Source organism: Raphanus sativus, chromosome 5 (genome assembly GCF_000801105.2).
Source record: "Raphanus sativus cultivar WK10039 chromosome 5, ASM80110v3, whole genome shotgun sequence".
Lineage (NCBI taxonomy): Eukaryota > Viridiplantae > Streptophyta > Magnoliopsida > Brassicales > Brassicaceae > Raphanus > Raphanus sativus.
This window is the reverse complement of record NC_079515.1, coordinates 1236513-1254412: the sequence shown is the minus strand read 5'-3', so window position 1 is coordinate 1254412 and position 17900 is coordinate 1236513. Positions and strand designations below refer to the sequence as shown.

The window sequence follows — 17900 nt, the reverse complement described above, 5'->3', positions numbered from 1 at the left end:
TCAATATTATTCAATATCAGATCATTCTGCTTTCGGTTTAACTACTTCATCATTCCATCTCAACTGCACGTACGATGTCTTTCCAAGCTTCCACGGTGCAGATGTCCGAAGAGGCTTCCTTAGCCATCTTCTAAAAGAGTTCAAAAGAGAAGCGATCGACACGTTTGTTGATAACAACATCGAGAGGGGAAAATCAATTGGTCCTAGATTCATAAAATCTATCAGGGGATCGAAAATCGCTATTGTCCTGCTCTCTAAAAACTATGCTTCTTCCACATGGTGTCTGAACGAATTGGCGGAGATCATGAGTAGTAGGAAAAAGTTGGGTGTAGTAGGATGGTTATCTTCTATGAAGTTGATCCATCTGAGGTTAAAAAGCTGACCGGACATTTCGGAAGGGTCTTTATGAAAACTTGTGCAGGAAAAATTAAGGATGACATTGTCAGATGGAGACAAGCTTTAGCTAAAGTGGCAACAATAGCTGGTTATCATTCAAAAAACTGGTTAGTTCTTTTAATTTATCACTTTTTAATATATAATCGAGTTCTTGATAATCTTGATACTTGTGGTAAGTCGAATATTTATGTCATGATTGGTTTCTCTCATGTTTTTAATGAACTGTCCTTAGTTTATAATGAGTTGTAGCCATTTTATTGCTTTTTAGGGATAATGAAGCGGCCATGATCGAACAAATAGCCAATGATATATCTCATAAGCTGAATAAATTTGCTGGTCCATCAAGTGAAACTCCATGAGACGAGAGATCATATGGACATTGCTGTAATAACAACGATCCAGGGATCTCCCCAAAGGTGTTTACAATGGTTACATTGATTTCTTTTCATATTTGTCAAGGATAATGTGATTTTTCCTAGTCAGATTAGAAAACCAACTCCAGAGCACTATGTATAATTATGTTCAATCGTTTGGTCGGGTTCTTGGTGACTCTCATGGCACAACCTTTTTTTCTTTACAAGATAGAGCCACCATTAGCAATGATGACTTGTCCATTGATCCATTCGCTAGCGTCGCTGGCTAAGAATCCAACAACATTTGCAATGTCTTTGGTCTCACCAAGCCTACCAAATAGGTTCTGTGCCTTTACTTTCTCCACAATCTCATTGCTCAGTCCTGCAAAAAACATCTCTGTGGCGACTGGTCCAGGAGAAACACAGTTCACTGTGATCTGCGTTCCTTTGAGCTCTTTTGCAAGAATTTTGGACATGGCTTCTATGGCTGCCTTTGAAGCAGTGTATGAGCCATAGGATGGTTTCAAGGATTGAACAAGGGAAGATGAGAGGAGGATGATCCGGCCACCCCCTCCACGTTTTAGCCTGTTGGCTGCTTCTCTAGCGCATAAAAACGCACCTCTTGTGTTCACACTATCATCAAAAACAAAACATACAGCATATCCAAATCACACTATTTTTAATTAAACGTGCGTTATAAAAATGTGAAATTAAACAAACGTAACTTCTCTAACTATTGACATAAATGGTTATAAAAAAATAAAATAAAAACTATATCTAACCTGAAAATGCGATCAAAGAGTTCTTCTGATGTGTTTGAAATACTCGAGTGATTGGGATCAGCAATAGCAGCAGAGTTAACCAGGATATGAACTGGTGACCCAAAGGCTCGTTCCGCCTCATCGAAAAGCGACTTCACCTGGTTAGGCTCCGAGATATCGGCTTTGACGACGATGACACGTGGATGTTTTCCGGTAACTTGTTCTGCTGCATCGTTATCTGGACAGTTTGTGGTAATAGCCGCCGCAACCTTGTCGGCCTCAGCAGAGTTAGTGGAGTAATTAATAACGATCCTAGCTCCAAGCTCCGCAAGGTGGATGGCTATGCCACGGCCTATTCCTCGGGATGATCCCGTGACTATAGCGACTCGACCAGCGAGACAAAGCGCCGGCGAAGAAACTGACGACGATGCAGCCATGCCAATAATATTTTACTCCCTAAATAATTCTGATGATATTTTTGAAAGTTTAATAAACCTTATCTTGTATGTCCTGAAAATGAGTGTTGCGATTTGTCGAGCTTGTCAATTCGTATGCACATTGCTTTAATAGTTTTCTAGTACTGATTTTTCCTTGTTGTCGTTTTCTGTTCTGTCTCCATCACGTACACACAGCAAACTAAAAACATGCATGTTTCACATTCCAAACTGTTGAGGCTAAGAAGATTTTTTTATCACTTCCAACGACCAAACCTTATAGTAACAAACAATATGGGTGGAAATGTCAAGCGTAAAATTAAAGATAAGATTACGTTTGAAATTTTCTTTTAGTTAGTGATTCTGCGAAATCCACTAACAATTAGCGGTATTATTATATTTAAACTCGTGATTAACTAACTAATCAAAATTCAAAACACTCAAAAAAGTAAAGCAATGATGCGTTCAACACGTGTCAAGTGAACAATCTTATCTCTAGATTTGACGATACCATACTGTCCTCCACCAATAGAGGCCCTCCGTTACCCACGTGGACCCCACAAAACCATATTCTTCAAATTATCTTTTACTATTAAAAGAAAAAAAAAACAAAAAGTCACCGAGGAAGTGCACGCCGGAGAAACTGAGCAAGCTGCGCCGGAGCACTGAGATGCGGCAAATGCCCCTCGGTTTTCAACGTCTCCACCGTCGTATCCCCACCGAGATGAGCACGTAGATACTCCGCCACCGAAGCCGGAACCGAGACGTCCTTCGCCGTCTGAATCACGCAAGAAGGCACTCTCACCAACCCAAGAACGCCTCTGAGATCACTATTGAACACCGTCCTCGACACGAACAGAGAGATATCCGGACGCATGTTGAACAGCGTCCGGCTAAACTCTCTAACCGCCTCGGGGACGTCCGCCCCGACGGCTAAAGGAGCGTATCCCTGGACCCATGCCTCGTAGTTAGCCTCCATGGCCGAGAACACCTTCTCGATCTCGCCTTCCTCGAACCCGCCGTGGTAGTCCTCGTCGTTGAGGAACCGAGGAGAGGCTCCGATGAGGATGAGCTTCGAGAAAAGCTCCGGGCGGCGGATCGAGGCGATGATCCCGATCATGGCGGAGACGGAGTGGCCAACGTAGGCGCAGGTCTGGATCCCGAGGGAGTCGATGATGCTGAGGAGGTCGTCGACGTAGGGGTCGAGGGTGGTGTAGCGGTTGAAGTCGAAGTAGTCGGGGTTGACGCTGCCGGCGCAGACTAGGTCGTAGAGGACGACTCTGTAGGTTTGAGTGAAGTAAGGGAGGATCAGGTGCCAGGCGGATTGGTCTGTGCCGAACCCGTGGGCTAGGACTAGGATCCGGTCGCCCGTGCCCACGACCCGGACGTTAAGAGCTTCGAGGATGTTGTGTTGGCTCATTTTTTGGGTTTTGTTTGAATGGTGGAGAAAGAAAGGGAGGTACTGTTTATATAAAAGTTTTAGTTATGAATATGTTATTATCTTTCTTTTTTTCTTTTCCACTGCATTTAATATCATTTATGCTTTTTGAACAAAACTTCTGGACACAAAGAGTTTGCGTTGATTATTCCTCCTACTGTACTTTGATATTTTTGTTAAAAAATTATATAAGATGCTTGAGGATTATTGTTATTAGACTTTTAGGTATTGTACTTTAGATATTCTCAGCCATGTTATTCTGTAATTTGTGTTTTCATTAAGCAATGTCTATCCATAGATTGGATGGTGATGACAGGAATAATATAGAGCATACAACTGTTTTCCTAACTTTCATTAAGATAATGATAATAAGATTGAAGACATCAATAGATCAATTGGATAATTTAGGTTTTTGTTCCGTTTTTTTTTGTAAAATCACTTACACGTGGAAAAGTATTAGAAACATATATTCCAACCAAGTTAGACTCCATTCACATCATAGATCATAATTGTCTGCAAATTACAAATCATGTTTTTGGGAATGTAGTTAACTTTTAAAATATTTGTAATTCAATTCGTCAAAGTCTGTGACGAGCTCTCTATTTTGAGTAAAAAGGCTTGTCTGAGATAAGTGTCTTTTATGTTTAACTAATGAACATGATTAATCTAGAACTAACCACTTGTGTGCGTGTGGGCGTTCTTATACAGAGGGGAGACTGATGGAGATTATAAAAGTTAATAATATGATTGGTTAGTGGAGCTCGTGAGAGATTATAAAAACATGGATGATTAATGATTACTAGTTAGTGGTTGATACTTGCTTATAAAAGAACCAAGTAATTAAGTGGCACGCTTAATACTACTTTTGGTTGATTTTTTCTTCTATGTTGCTCAGCCTTGTAATCTAGTTTTAACCTTCTCTCTTAGCTTCAGATTTTATTTCTCTTGGCATCTCAGGTGCAAACCTAAGCAAGAAGGAGCAAGAGTGCAACTGTGCAAGCAAGGTGTAGACTAGGATCAGCATCTAATGTTTTCTTATTTTAGTTTCCTGAGTCAAACAAGATATTGTGCCAACGAACCCAAATGGTCTTAGTCTTACAGCATGATCATACGAAAGAAGCTACAAGCTATTGTGCCACAGTGAATTTTCGTTTTATAGTGTTTACCATGTTCGACACCACAAGACTATAATTTAACTTTAGTAATTTCAAGTTTACGTCATTTACATTTATTTTATTTCTGACCATTTTTCTCTTTTTCTGGCCAACAAATTTTAAGATTTTCCCAATTTATTGTATTTTAAATTATTTATTTTAGTCAAAATCTTATTGCCTAATTAAACCAGACATTGTATTTGGACCAAAAATCAGGGAATGAACTAAGGAAATATAAATCAACTGATAGTAATAATTTTACAAAATTAATGCAAATTGACCAAGATTTCCATAAAAATATTCAAAAATTTATCTGGACAAATACCCCATAAAGTAGGAAATCTAATTAAACGAGATTTTATAAAATTAAATATATATTTTTAAGAAATTATAAAGACAATTTTAAAAATATACTTTTTAAAAATAACTCTAAACCCACAACTGTACAAGACTATACAAAGATAACCTAAAACAAACGCATAACATTATCAATTCCATTTGGGGTTAAATCTCCAAAGGAACACACTTTTAGATTAATTAGTTTCAACAGGCTCATATACCTCCAATATTAATAACCATCATTAATTTAAACTACTAAAAAACACCTTTGCACTTAAATAAATCAGAATCTCAGACCATTCCGGAGTAATTGACATTGGCCATGTTCGTTTGGTCGCCGCAGCTTTCGGCGTCAGCGGCAGCGTCGGCGTCGGCGGCAGCGGCTGCGTCAATGAAGTTTTATTGTTGTTCGTTTCGTAGACGCAGACGCAGACGCCGACGCTGCCGCTGATGTAGATCGTTGTTCGTTTGACAGACGCTGCGGTTATTTTATTTATTCATATTTTATTTCAAAAAAAATTGTAAAATTATATTTTAAATAAATAAAATCTAGTTTAAATATATTTGCATCCATAAAGGCCATGTTCGTTTGGTCGCCGCAGCTTTCGGCGTCAGCGGCAGCGTCGGCGTCGGCGGCAGCGGCTGCGTCAATGAAGTTTTATTGTTGTTCGTTTCGTAGACGCAGACGCAGACGCCGACGCTGCCGCTGATGTAGATCGTTGTTCGTTTGACAGACGCTGCGGTTATTTTTATTTATTCATATTTTATTTCAAAAAAAATTGTAAAATTATATTTTAAATAAATAAAATCTAGTTTAAATATATTTGCATCCATAAAATATTATATTTACTTGGTAATAAATTTTAGATCAAATATACAAATGTAACAATATTTTATCATAAATCATAAGCTAAATTAAAAAAAAAAATAACTCAAAATATTTATCATGAAGTTTTATTGTTGTTCGTTTCGTAGACGCAGACGCAGACGCCGACGCTGCCGCTGATGTAGATCGTTGTTCGTTTGACAGACGCTGCGGTTATTTTTATTTATTCATATTTTATTTCAAAAAAAATTGTAAAATTATATTTTAAATAAATAAAATCTAGTTTAAATATATTTGCATCCATAAAATATTATATTTACTTGGTAATAAATTTTAGATCAAATATACAAATGTAACAATATTTTATCATAAATCATAAGCTAAATTAAAAAAAAAAATAACTCAAAATATTTATCATGAAACAAAAGCTAAATAATACATCAATTTGGTTGATAAAAAATAATTTACATCAAATTTTAAATAAATATCACATTTAACTGACAATTAACTTTATTTATTGTATGTAAAGGTGAGATTGAATGATACAAATTGCTCAGAGTTACATGATGAATCTGAGCAAGATCATCAGTTACAATTTAATAAAAATGAACTTTAACAAAAGAATGAATCAGATATAAAAAAACGTATTTGGTAAAAGAATTTAGTTGGCCATAGAGCAAGGCTTTAAGAACCATAGAACGTCCAAGCCCCTCCCTTCTTTGTTGTTGTTACTGTCTCTGACCTGCTCTCCTTCCTCCTTTCTCTTCACCACTTTTTCAACCTGTGTACACACGATAAAACCATACTTTTGCTCAGGAATGTCTCTCTAGCAGGAAAATGAAGAGGAATATGAGCATCACATACCGTATGTTCGGTCGCCAAGGCCTTCAAAGAAGCTGTCTGGTTCTCAGAGAAGCACTGAGGAGATGGTGGGTTTGTTCTGATTTGCTGCAGTAACCGCTCATGTCCTCTGTTCTTTACATTCCCCAGCTTTAGTGGTGTAAGGATGTTCTCTACATCATCATCATCCACTCTCCTGAAAATATCCTCACAACAAGAACACGTCTCAAATAATCAACAAGTTTACACCTTTACTCTATCACTAGCCAACCCTAACAGTAAAGCTTCCTCTAAGTAATTTGTAAACAAAGGCTTAAACACATTCAAACTGATGGAGATAGATGGAGAGCCGTGATGGAGAGAGATGGAGAGCCTGAGATAGAGAGAGAGCCTGAGATGGAGAGAGAGCCTGAGATGGAGAGAGAGCCGTGATGGAGAGAGAGACTGAGATGGAGAGAGATGGAGAACGAGAGAGATGGGAGATCGAGAGAGATGGAGAGACTCAGAGAGATGAGAGAGAACAGAAGCGTCAGTGGGAGGAGAAAAGAAAGGGTTATTTTTTGTTAATAATGAATTAGGTCAAGGGTAAAAACGTAACTTCGACGAATAGACGCTGGACGCATGCCGCAGGACGCTGGATTTTTCGGCGTCAGCCGCATGACGCAGCGTTCGGACGCAGCGTTAGACGCAGGACTCGGCGTCAATCAAACGAACAAGATTTTTAAAAAAAAATTGCCGCAGCCGCAGCCGCAGGTAGCTGCGGCAACCAAACGAACAGCCCTATTAATGAAATTAAACGAATCGCATAGGCTTACAATGATAAATCTAAAAGGTTGGTGCTATATAAGTAAAAAACAGAAAATAAAGGGAGTAGATTTGGTTAAGACCCAAAAATTACGGAGAGTTACCATAAACCCGCCCATCTCACCAAACTCTCAACGTTCAAAAAAAAAAAGAAGTTGAATCCTTTCCTTCGCGTCGTATCGTAAAGAAGAGAAGAAAGTGCCATCTCTCTCTCTCTCTCTCTGGAATCTGAAGACTTTCAAGTTCCTGGGTTTCAATCTCCGCTATATCAGACACTGGTATTCTTCGCTCTTCATTCATCAATTTTACTTTTTGCAGAAAAATACGAAACTCTGTTCTTCACTATATCTATCATACGATACCTTTTTTTCTTCTCGATTAGCTTTTTACTGGTTCTCTTCTTCTATTCGTTTATTTACGTTTTCGATGCTAACCCAGAAAACCCTTTTCGTGAATTCATAAATCGATATCATTTTCCTTTCGATGATATTCACGTTTCACAGATCAAGATGTTTATTGTAGCATAAAGATCGAACCTTTAAGACTTTTTTAGTAATCGATTTACTCTAAAAATTAGCGGGAATTCGAAATTTATGAATTGAAATGATACTTTTCGCTCGGTTTACCAAAGAAAGTTGATAACTTTTTTCTTTGGGGCGGGGGGGGGGGAATTGAGTTTTTTTTGGTAATAAGGATATGGTTTAGAATCATTGAATATGTTTATTTTGGTAATGTGGTTATGATAAACGAATCTTATCTTATATTCAAATGATTGTACATCTCAAAGTTTTTGTATACACTACAGTTCTTGTCGCATAAGATGGCTTTGTTGTGGCTTTTGTTTCCAGAGGGACTAGGAGGAAGCGGTAATGGGGAGAAACCTCGGTTCAGCGTTTAGACAAGAGTTGGCTAACCTTGACAAAGATCCAGAGACCAACAAGACTGCAATGAGCAATTTGAGAACTATTGTGAAAGACTTGAACGCAAAAGTGATACATGTGTTTGTTGCTCAAGTTTCTGAGACCAAAGAGATTGGTTCTGAGTCCGGTGGCTACACTGTGTCTCTCTTTGAAGACCTTGCTCGTGCTCATGGAGTAAAGATCGCTCCCCATGTGGAAACCATCATGCCGGTTATCGTAAGGACGTTGAGCTCTTGTGATGGTTCCTTAGGTGTTCAGCAGGCTTGCTCGAAGGCGGTGGCTGCTATTGCTAGATACGGGATCGATCCCGCAACGCCGGAGGATAAGAGAAGGAATGTGATTCATTCTCTTTGTAAGCCGCTCTCAGACTCTCTTTTGGATACGCAGCATCAGCAGCATCTTGCTTTGGGGTCTGCTCTTTGCTTGAAGTCGCTTGTGGATTGCGACAACTGGCGTTTTGCTTCTAGTGAAGTGGTGAACAGCGTTTGTCAGAGCTTGGCTGTTGCTCTTGAAGCCACTTCGAGTGAAGCAAAGTCTCACATGGCGCTTGTCATAGCTCTTGCTAAGCATAATCCTTTTATCGTTGAGGCGTATGCTAGGCTTTTGGTGAAGTCTGGTCTGAGGATTCTGGAGTTAGGCGTTGTTGAGGGAGATTCTCAGAAACGGCTTTTAGCTGTGCAGATGCTTAACTTTCTGATGAAGTATTTGAATCCCAAGAGTATTTGCTCTGAGCTTGAGCTTATATACAAAGAGATGGAGAAACACTTGACAGATGAGATGTATTTTGTTAGGATGGCAGCTTATGAAACCATGAGTACAGCAGGGAGATTGATAGGAGAGTCAGAAGATCCAATGTTTGGTGCAGAGAACTCCAAGACTCGAGTCTCATTAAGTGGATCAGTGAAGTCTACACCAAGTCTGAGAGCACATAGCATGAGTTATGTTAATGATCAAGAAGAGGAAGATGTTTTGTTTTCCGGTATAGCCAGTGGAAGAACTATCGTCTCAGGCTCTCCTTTGGTGAACTATGCTGTCTATAACCAAGAAACCGGTTCTGTGCTTGAGAGTCCAAGAAATGGAGACCAGGTAAGAAATGATACAATCTTTTTGTGTTCTTTATACATAAGTTTTATTAAACTGCTACTTTGGTTTCAGTTTCAGTTTCCTGGTTTTGAAGATGACAACATGGAGTCAGTTATGTTCCATCAGAGGAACAGAAGCTCTGAGTTCAACGAATCCGTGTGCTCGTGGACCAATCGGTCAAGAAGCTCAAGAGGAAAGCCAAAGAAGAGACAATCAGGAGACATCGGTTCACATCATCACAGGCACGGTTTTGCACAAGATCCATTCACTGAGCTAGTGGAGAACAGACAGCAGATGCAGCAACAGTACAGTGAAAGCTATTCGTCATCATCAATATATGATACATCTGGTGGTACTACTACTGCTACTACTCCAACCGAAGATATCTGTGAGAAACCGAAGTCAGATTTGGGTTCTGAGGGCAAAGTAGAGTCAAGAGGGGACAGGAGCAGGCGTGTGTTAAGATGGGGATTGAGTTTCTTCTCTGTTGCAGTTGCAGGGTTTGCTATGTGGGCGCATCTGCAAGATGATATGGTGATACCTCCTCACCTTGTTCCTACTTGAAGACTTAAGGGATGAACGTAAAAAGCAGCTTAGAACATAGAGCTTAGGTTTTTTAGATTGTACGTTCTCTTGTGTTCTTTTGTTTACTGTGTGATGGATCATGTTCAAATACTAGTTTGTTCTTTTTTCTAATCAAAAGTTTGTCACATTTCTTCTAAATTCTGATACAATTATAAATCAAACTAGAGATTGACCCGCACACCTGTGCGGGTATTAATTTTTATTTTTCTATAAATTAATATTTTTTTTCATTATTTGTATTATATATTTTATATTTTTCATAATATAATTAATCGAAAAATTATTTAAATATGTTTAGGTTTCTATACATTAGAACCGAACCCGAATCAGAATAAGGTAATATGGTTACTTTTAGTTATTTTTTGGTTAGGTTTGGTATGAATTCAAAAATACCTAAACTGAATCGATTAATATTATTACTTTTGGTAGACATATCTGAACCGGCCTCAAATACATTAGTTTTTGGATATTTGTAGGTTTCTATATATCAAAATTGAATTCATCTTGATTTGGTAAGACCCGATTTGAAATCCGACATGAAAATTTATAATACCTAAATGAAACCTAGTTTCAAAACTCAAAAAACTTGATACTTGAAAGAAATAATCCGTAGCTGAAAAGGTATCTGAATGTCTATGTTTAATTGATTATATAAACAAAAATAATTGTTAACCATTTTGAATTTCTGTCACAAATCAAATAATTTCATTTAAATATGTCAAATTATTATAACTAATATGTAAAATGCTGTCAAAATAAAAAAATTATTAATGAAATAGTTATAAAAGTGAGAAAATGAATGTGAAAAATAAAATAAAAAATATTGAAAACAATTAAGTTTAATTTTGTAGTTCTATAATAAATGATGTGAATTTATTTAGTAAAGATATTATATGAAGTGATGAGAATTGGTTAGAAATAGAATGGAAATCTGTAAAAAAATCATTTAAAATAGGCAAGTATTAATTTCTATTATTATTCATGTTTCCAAACATATTTCATTAAGAATACTATTCAAGTTTCCAAACAATCTCAATGTGTACTTCAACTTTAATAATAACAGTCTGGACAAAAGGATCAAAGTCTTAACACCAACTAATAAAAAGAATAGAAGACCAAATATGACAAAACCTTGAGTTGGTAGTGAGTGTACACAAAGATCACAAATCTTTACTATGACAATATACCAAAAGAAATTCAAGAATCAAAACGATTAAAGGTTACAGAAGAAACAGTTTCACTATGAGATATATTCTTTTGTTCTGTACAGATTAGTCTTCCTCTGCGCCTGCACCTGCGGCTGCTGCAGCGTCTCTCCTTGGTCCACCTGCTTGTTTCGCCATTATAATCTGCACATTTTTTACATACACCAGACAATAGTATAAATATGCAGGCTTTACTCTACTCACTGAGGTCGATGCAATGGAAAATGAATGTTCAATCAAACATCTAATAGAGGCTACGTGTAACACTTTCTTTAAATTTATGTGCTGGAGCAACATGTAGTGATATAACTATTCAGTAGAGTATTAAATGATGTCAGTTTGTGCATTACCTGGTCAACGCGAAGCACCGTGCATGCAGCATCAGTAGCGTACTTAAGAGCAAATAACCTGCACAGAGACTTAGTGCCCTTAGTCACAACACAGAGAAAATGATACAGGAAAGAAAAATATACTTGTAATGAATGGAACTTACTTGGTGGCAAAAAGATCCCACACTTTTGTCTCTGAGACATCTTTACAAGCACCTTCCTCCAAGTCAATGCCTAGCTTTGTGTTTCCAGATCCGTGTCCAGTGTACAGAGATGCTATGATTTCCATCTCACTGAGCCCAGCGTTGTCAGCAAGGGTTTTGGGTACAAGCTCGAAGCTCTCTGCGTATTTGTAAATCGCTAATTTGTCCAACCTGAAGTAAAACCAAAGCTTTAGCCACCAAAAACCATATGCAGTTTCTGTACAATGATGATAGTTCACATATACGATTCAAAATGATATTAATCAGAAAGTTACCCTGTTTCTGCATTGGCGTATTCCTTCAACCTCTGAGCCAGTTCTATTTCGGTAGCTGCAGCTCCAGGAACGATACGGCTATCCCTGCACATGGCCTGAGAAGAAGAGTTACAAAGTTACAAAAAAATATTTGGAAAGAACAAAAGGAAAATAGACATGTAGTAAGTAGTTCAGGAAAAGATTAACCTTGTATGTATTAACACCATCGTCAACAGCTCTTTCAAGGTCATCCAAAATGCTATCTGTGCTTCCACGCAGAACCACTGTGGATATCGAGTTACCACCTTGCTCATTTCTTGCAATGGTGACCTATACGACCGAGAGAATTGCATACTGGTCAGTCAATGAAAGGCAAATATAAATTAACCAAAAAGAAAGAAAGAAAGAAAGAAACTGATTTCAAAAAGGAGTACTTACTGTCACACTACCAATTTCCTCCACTGCTATGGAATCAACGTATCCCAAATCATCAGGACTTGGCCTGCTTAGTTTCAACTGTTCGATAACATATCAAAGTATTAAAAAAAACACCAATAGATAATCTCATATAGAATGTGGATGAGAAACACTTACATGAGCAACCGCCCCAGCTGTGCGGCAGAAACGCCTCAGTTCAAACTTTGAGCTGATTTTCAAAACCATTATCCTGCCAATCAAAAAAAAAGTTCATATTAGTATTATCATAAGCAGCAGCTACAAGCGAATAAGAAGATATTAGAATCTACACATACTTGTAGCGCTCACAGAAATGCAATGCTATTTCTCCAACTGATCCTCCACTAACAATCACTTTGGCTCCTGAGTCAGCTACAGCTTTAATCAGCTCCTCAACTTTAGCTTCCTCTGTTTTTGCGTACTTCTCTAGCTATTAAAACCAAGAAAAAAATGTGTTAAAATACAACAATTCTTCCAAAAAAAACATATTAGTAAACGTCAGCGGTCAGCCTTTTGATGAAATAAACTAACTTGCTCAGCACTATGGATCAACACAGTTCCTTTGGTCTCTGTTGCAGTTGTATCAACTCCCCCAGCAAACACCGCAACCTGAAGAAAGTATTTTAAAAAAAAAGTGTTATGAGCTATCGAAAACAGGAAAGACATAAGCACTCAAGGGGCATGAATTACACAACAAACTTGGACAAAAAGCACAAAAAAAAAAAAAACAATCACACCTTTGCCTTCTCCACTCGCTTGATGCTACCCACAGCGTCGCTTTTCAAGACCATTCCACGGACTATGCAAGAGTTGTGCAACCCTCCTCCCAACAGCTTGGCAACACGGACGTTGTCCACATTGAAGTTTGTTGGATTTTTTGGGCAGACTTGAATGCAAGCCTGTAATAAAAACCAAGTTATTCCATCAGACAAAAAGACTAAATCTCCCTGAGTAACTGTGAGCATAATCAAAACAATTAACACTCACATCAGCAACGAGAGAGCATATAATCTCTTCTTGACCAAACTGCTTGCTCGCAACAGCAGCTCTCATCCTAGACACGACTTCATCTTTGTTACGCACATCCATGGTCTCAGAACCAGTCTCAACCAGTTGTTCAAGAATCTCAACAGCCTGAACATAAGTAAACCAATAGCATTCGTCAGCACCAATCACTTTTACACAACCAAGAAAGAGAAAAAAAAACACCAACCTTAGTGATTGCTTTGTTGTATCCAGTAATGATATTACTCAGAGGCAGTTGCTCCTTGATAAGCAATCCAGCATTATGCAAAAGCTCACCAGCAAAAGAGATTGTCAGATTAGCTCCGTCTCCCATCTCTTCTTGCTGTGCCTTGGCTGCTAAGACAAGGATCTTCGCAGCCGGGTGCTGTATCTCCAGCTCGTTCACAATAGTCCCAGCGTCGTTTGTGACAAAGAGCTTGTCTAAATGGTTAATAACCATCTTGTTCATTCCTAAAACATCAAAAAAAAAAAAAAAACAACAAACAAGGACAGACTTCAGAATCCGACAGAAATGAAACAGAGAAGACATCAGATTCCGACAGAACTGAAACAAGTGTTTGTTTTAAACTAAAGATCATTTTAATCTGAGAGACTATTAGATCCAAGAAAGATTACCATTGGGGCCGAGAGAGGTGCGGGTGATGTTGGAGAGCTCTTTGCAAGCTTCGATGTTTTTTACGACAGCTTCCTGTAGACCAGAGATATGTCGATTTCAACACTTTGACGGCAAGAGCTTTGTATTCACAGCTTCCTACCTAGCTCTTGCCGTCACTGTTGTTATAGTTTGCAGGAGGGGGAAGAGAGACGAGAGTAAGTAACCTAGAGAGGTTTTGAATATATTTAAAGCGACTCATTGGTACTTTTGTTTTGTACTCTTAAACGCCGTCGTTTCGCAGCTTCTACGGCATGTTCGACACGTTTTAGCCAATTGGGGTCAATGCTACAATCTTTTAATTTGGAGGGCTGAAATTAGATATACATAAAAGTCTAGGGACCAGAGAGAAATTTAATTAGGCACAGATTTTTTTTGACCAAAAAAAAAATCTTTTATCAATGTTCTGATATGAACGAACTCTAAAGGAAGAACAAATCATGAGTTGAGTTTTGGTTTTTATCAGATGGTGCGTCCTTTATACAAGGAACAAAACACACAATGTTAATAAGTTTGGAAAAAGCATAGAGAAGCTATATATATTAAGGTTCTCAGGAATCCAGAGCCTGAAGAAAATAAACACAATCCAAACTAAGTGTTCTTTAACTAAAAAGTCTTTTAGTGAATCGTTTCAACAGAAGCTCCATCAAGGACCTGCTTAAAACAAAAAAAAAGAATCAACAACATCATCAGGTTAATGTTGAAAGGTTTTTAAATGAAGCAAGGTTTAAAAAGAAGTGTGTGCCGGTTTCTTTTGCTTGATCTTCTTATCTCTGATCATCTTTTGTCTGGTCTCATAAAACTCGAAATCATCAAGTATACATGTCTTGCTCATATACTCCTTGTATATCTTTATGATTCTGGTTCCATCTTCCACATTCACCTGCAAACCAAACCATGACCGTTATGTTTTGATAAGAATTCAACAAGGGTTTAAAAGGCAAGTAAGTATAACGAACCTCTTGAGTGTCTCTGCTATTAGTGACAGGCTTGTTCTCGTTATTAGCAAGCGTTATGTGTCTCAAGAGACTGTTCGGTACGTCTTTGATGATATGCCACTTCACAGGGAAGCAACCAATCCATTTATCTTGTTGCCAATACTCCACCGTCTTGTTGAAATCAACAGGACCTATCATCTCTGCAATACCAACAAATTGCCCACTTGCATTCACCTGCAAAGATTAAAAAAAAAAAATAGATTCAACAGAAAATCCACGAGAACAGTTGCATCAAGGTCTCCTCGTACTGACCGAGAACAGAAGATACACAGGACATTCTTGAGAAGAACTCTCGTAATATGCAGCGTTCAACTTCTTGTTGCCAGTTGGTGTGCTCGACCACACGCCATACTTTATACTGTTGTGAACATCATCTTCGCTGTATGACTTGATCACAAAGAACTTCGCTTTCGCAAACGTTTCAGGGAAATTTTCCCCGTTGTAGCGCTGGAGATCTGCTACCACTGCTACGTCTTGCTTCATCTTGAGACCTTGTGGATTTTTAACATCATTGCTTCTTGGTCCTCGACAAAGCTCGTTAAGCCTATCTGCTTTCTCTTCACTGTAGCCACGACCGTAGTTGAAGCTTCTGGTCTTTCTATAACCATCAACAGGATACCATCCTCTCCCGAGTTTCCAGGAATCATAACCAAACGTTCCGTAAGCATGGCCAGAGTCGATTACGTTCCCGTATACTCCATACAATCCTTGGTTTGAATACAAATGATCATTGTATCCAAACTGGTCAAAACTCAGTGCTTCTTGTGAACTATGTGGATTCTGTTTAAAAAAAAAAAGGGGGAACATTGCCTCAGCCTAAAGAAAGAAGAGAACAACACACACACATTCTACAAATCATAGAAAAACAGATACGAGACTGTATGGTGTGATGAAACCGAACCAACAGATACCATGAGATGTGAAAAGGTATTTGAGTTGCTGTTGTGGCCATAACCAAAACTCTGATCATGGTAGCCACCAGAAAGATGGTTTGGTGGGAAGTAACCCCACGGGTCTCCACCATTTAGCACGTTTCCAACGTTCATATTAGGCCTTCTTTCGATTCCATGAGAAGATGGAGCAGTATATGCACCAGAAGGTACATGTCCATACTGGTTCTGAAGAGAAGCCTTCACACAAAAAACAGAGTCAAGTCAGTTTACCAAAAAAAAAAGCTCAACCATTATATATACAAGTATTGCATTAAATCAGCAGGAAGCAAAGTACCCCACCTTATCATGGTACTTCCTAGGGACTACTTCACTTGCATCTGAACCTAAAGACAACTCCTGGAACCAATCTGCTGTTTCTGCACCGATTATTAGATACAATAAGCCAACTCAGTATTTCAAATTAAGGAGAAAAAAAACATATATATATTTTCTTTATCATCAGTGGACACTAATCAATCCAATCTGCTGATGACAATACAATCCGCATCATCAATCCAAGGATACATAATCAAATAGCTTTAAGACAAGCGTTTCTAGAATGAGTTCCAATACCAAAAAGGAGTTATCTTTTGAGTGAAAATGAACATACCCATAAGAGGGAAGCTAGTGAAGAGACGATCAGAAGAAGAAGCAGCTCCATCCATATCGATAGTATCAAACAGAAAGGCAAAAGCTTTAAAGCAGTAAAACCCTAGAGAAACACGTCTGAGAGGAGAGCTATTCCGCAATTGAAAGCAAAACGCAACCTCGAAAAACCCAGAAGAGCCTTGTGGGTTTAGAAAGTTCACTTCTTTTTTCTTTTCTTTTGGATTCTTCGTCTTCTACTTTGAACATAAAGCGACAAAAGACCAAACCAAACCATAAAGATAAGGCTATTCCCCTTAATGGCAATTTTACCAAACACTAGATTTCGAAACCGACGTTGCTCTGCTTTTTTTTTTGTTAGAAGGACCTTTTGTAATAACTAAAAAACAAACTAAAGAGTATATAGCAATAAACTTAGAGTATTTGCTTTTTTTTCCTTTTTTTTTGACAACAATGCAAAGTAACAAATTGTGTGTGGCACAGTGGCTAGTGGATCCTATGTTTTTTTTTCCTTAAAACAAGTACATACAAACTTATGAGTATCCCACATGTGTTTTGCTGAAATGTGATACCTTTATTTGGATGTATTGATCTTGATGATGATGTTTGTAAGTTTGTAACACATTACACATGCTTCTCGTTTTAGGATTGGACCCGGCTTCCTATTCATTGAACGTTCTTGACAAAAAAAAAATCTCATCATCTTTTTATTTCTCATTTTCCTTTAAAGCATTGCAATAGCTAAACAAACCATGGATTCACTTCTCTCAACCTAGCTTAACCTGAACACATATCCTTGGTTGCATCGTTTTACGACTCTTCCCATCAATTGTATATCACTTGTATCGTTTTTGGTTAAGTAAGTCAAAATAGCTCAAGCCGGTTAAGGATTTGTGATTTTTGGCTCCTCATACATCTATATTATTAAAACAGAAACATTACAACTTCTTCTAGGTGGATTTTAAAGTTGGTCTTCCTATTATTTTACCTATCTTAACCAACTTTAATATATTTCCTTAAATGACGTTTACTAATAACTATAAACATTCTCTTTCGCATCCTACCTATAATTATAATATAGATGCGTACACAGTACACTTCGTATGTTTCCAAATTATAAACGAAAACTAACATTCACTTTTTTTGGTAGGTCGAAAACTAACATTCACTAACGACCATACATTTCGTATGTCTCACCAAATGTCATCTATAAACATTAACTTTTTAATTGCCCTATTTTATATTTTATATTTGATATTTTATAGTTTATATAAACACTGTTCTGGGTTTATATAAAATCATCGTT

At 37.9% G+C, this 17900-nt stretch overlaps 5 protein-coding genes and 1 long non-coding RNA gene across 7 annotated transcripts; 1 reads left to right on the top strand and 5 right to left on the bottom strand.

The window, feature by feature from the left end:
• Nucleotides 1-822: 822 nt before the first annotated feature.
• On the bottom strand, nt 823-2281 carry LOC108863526 (NADPH-dependent aldehyde reductase 2, chloroplastic). Its single transcript, XM_018637980.2, has 2 exons — nt 1532-2281; nt 823-1382 (listed from the first exon to the last, which is right to left on the bottom strand). Exons 1-2 carry the CDS (start codon nt 1945-1947, stop codon nt 971-973), a joined length of 828 nt encoding a protein of 275 aa, XP_018493482.1. The 5' UTR covers nt 1948-2281; the 3' UTR covers nt 823-970.
• Nucleotides 2282-2315: 34 nt separating this feature from the next.
• LOC108863527 (strigolactone esterase D14) lies at nt 2316-3419 on the bottom strand. The gene has a single exon (XM_018637981.2). The coding sequence runs from the start codon at nt 3362-3364 to the stop codon at nt 2561-2563; it is 804 nt and encodes a 267-aa protein (XP_018493483.1). The 5' UTR covers nt 3365-3419; the 3' UTR covers nt 2316-2560.
• A 2774-nt stretch (nt 3420-6193) lies between these two features.
• On the bottom strand, nt 6194-7070 carry LOC108805890 (uncharacterized). Its single transcript, XR_001942465.2, has 2 exons — nt 6566-7070; nt 6194-6482 (listed from the first exon to the last, which is right to left on the bottom strand). It is a non-coding gene; the product is annotated as an uncharacterized LOC108805890 (long non-coding RNA).
• Nucleotides 7071-7351: 281 nt separating this feature from the next.
• On the top strand, nt 7352-10060 carry LOC108856756 (protein SINE2). Its single transcript, XM_018630635.2, has 3 exons — nt 7352-7623; nt 8194-9351; nt 9421-10060. Exons 2-3 carry the CDS (start codon nt 8215-8217, stop codon nt 9910-9912), a joined length of 1629 nt encoding a protein of 542 aa, XP_018486137.1. The 5' UTR covers nt 7352-7623; nt 8194-8214; the 3' UTR covers nt 9913-10060.
• Nucleotides 10061-10998: 938 nt separating this feature from the next.
• On the bottom strand, nt 10999-14112 carry LOC108856755 (T-complex protein 1 subunit theta; the record flags this gene model as incomplete). The annotated part of the gene is made up of 13 exons (XM_018630634.2): nt 10999-11282; nt 11489-11546; nt 11632-11841; nt 11946-12040; nt 12132-12254; nt 12363-12440; nt 12519-12591; nt 12677-12810; nt 12912-12989; nt 13118-13279; nt 13368-13514; nt 13594-13856; nt 14022-14112. Coding segments are annotated over 13 exons (1590 nt in total), but the record flags the coding sequence as incomplete, so codon positions are not given.
• A 387-nt stretch (nt 14113-14499) lies between these two features.
• LOC108856757 (YTH domain-containing protein ECT1) lies at nt 14500-16902 on the bottom strand. 2 transcript variants are annotated; one of them, XM_018630637.2, is made up of 7 exons: nt 16599-16902; nt 16289-16365; nt 15968-16168; nt 15309-15836; nt 15018-15230; nt 14804-14941; nt 14500-14712 (listed from the first exon to the last, which is right to left on the bottom strand). In XM_018630637.2, the coding sequence occupies exons 1-7, from the start codon at nt 16651-16653 to the stop codon at nt 14677-14679; spliced, it is 1248 nt and encodes a 415-aa protein (XP_018486139.2). In that variant the 5' UTR covers nt 16654-16902; the 3' UTR covers nt 14500-14676. The 2 variants fall into 2 exon arrangements, with proteins under 2 accessions (XP_018486139.2, XP_056842623.1); XM_056986643.1 differs by having other exon boundaries at nt 15968-16186; nt 16599-16900.
• Nucleotides 16903-17900: the final 998 nt, after the last annotated feature.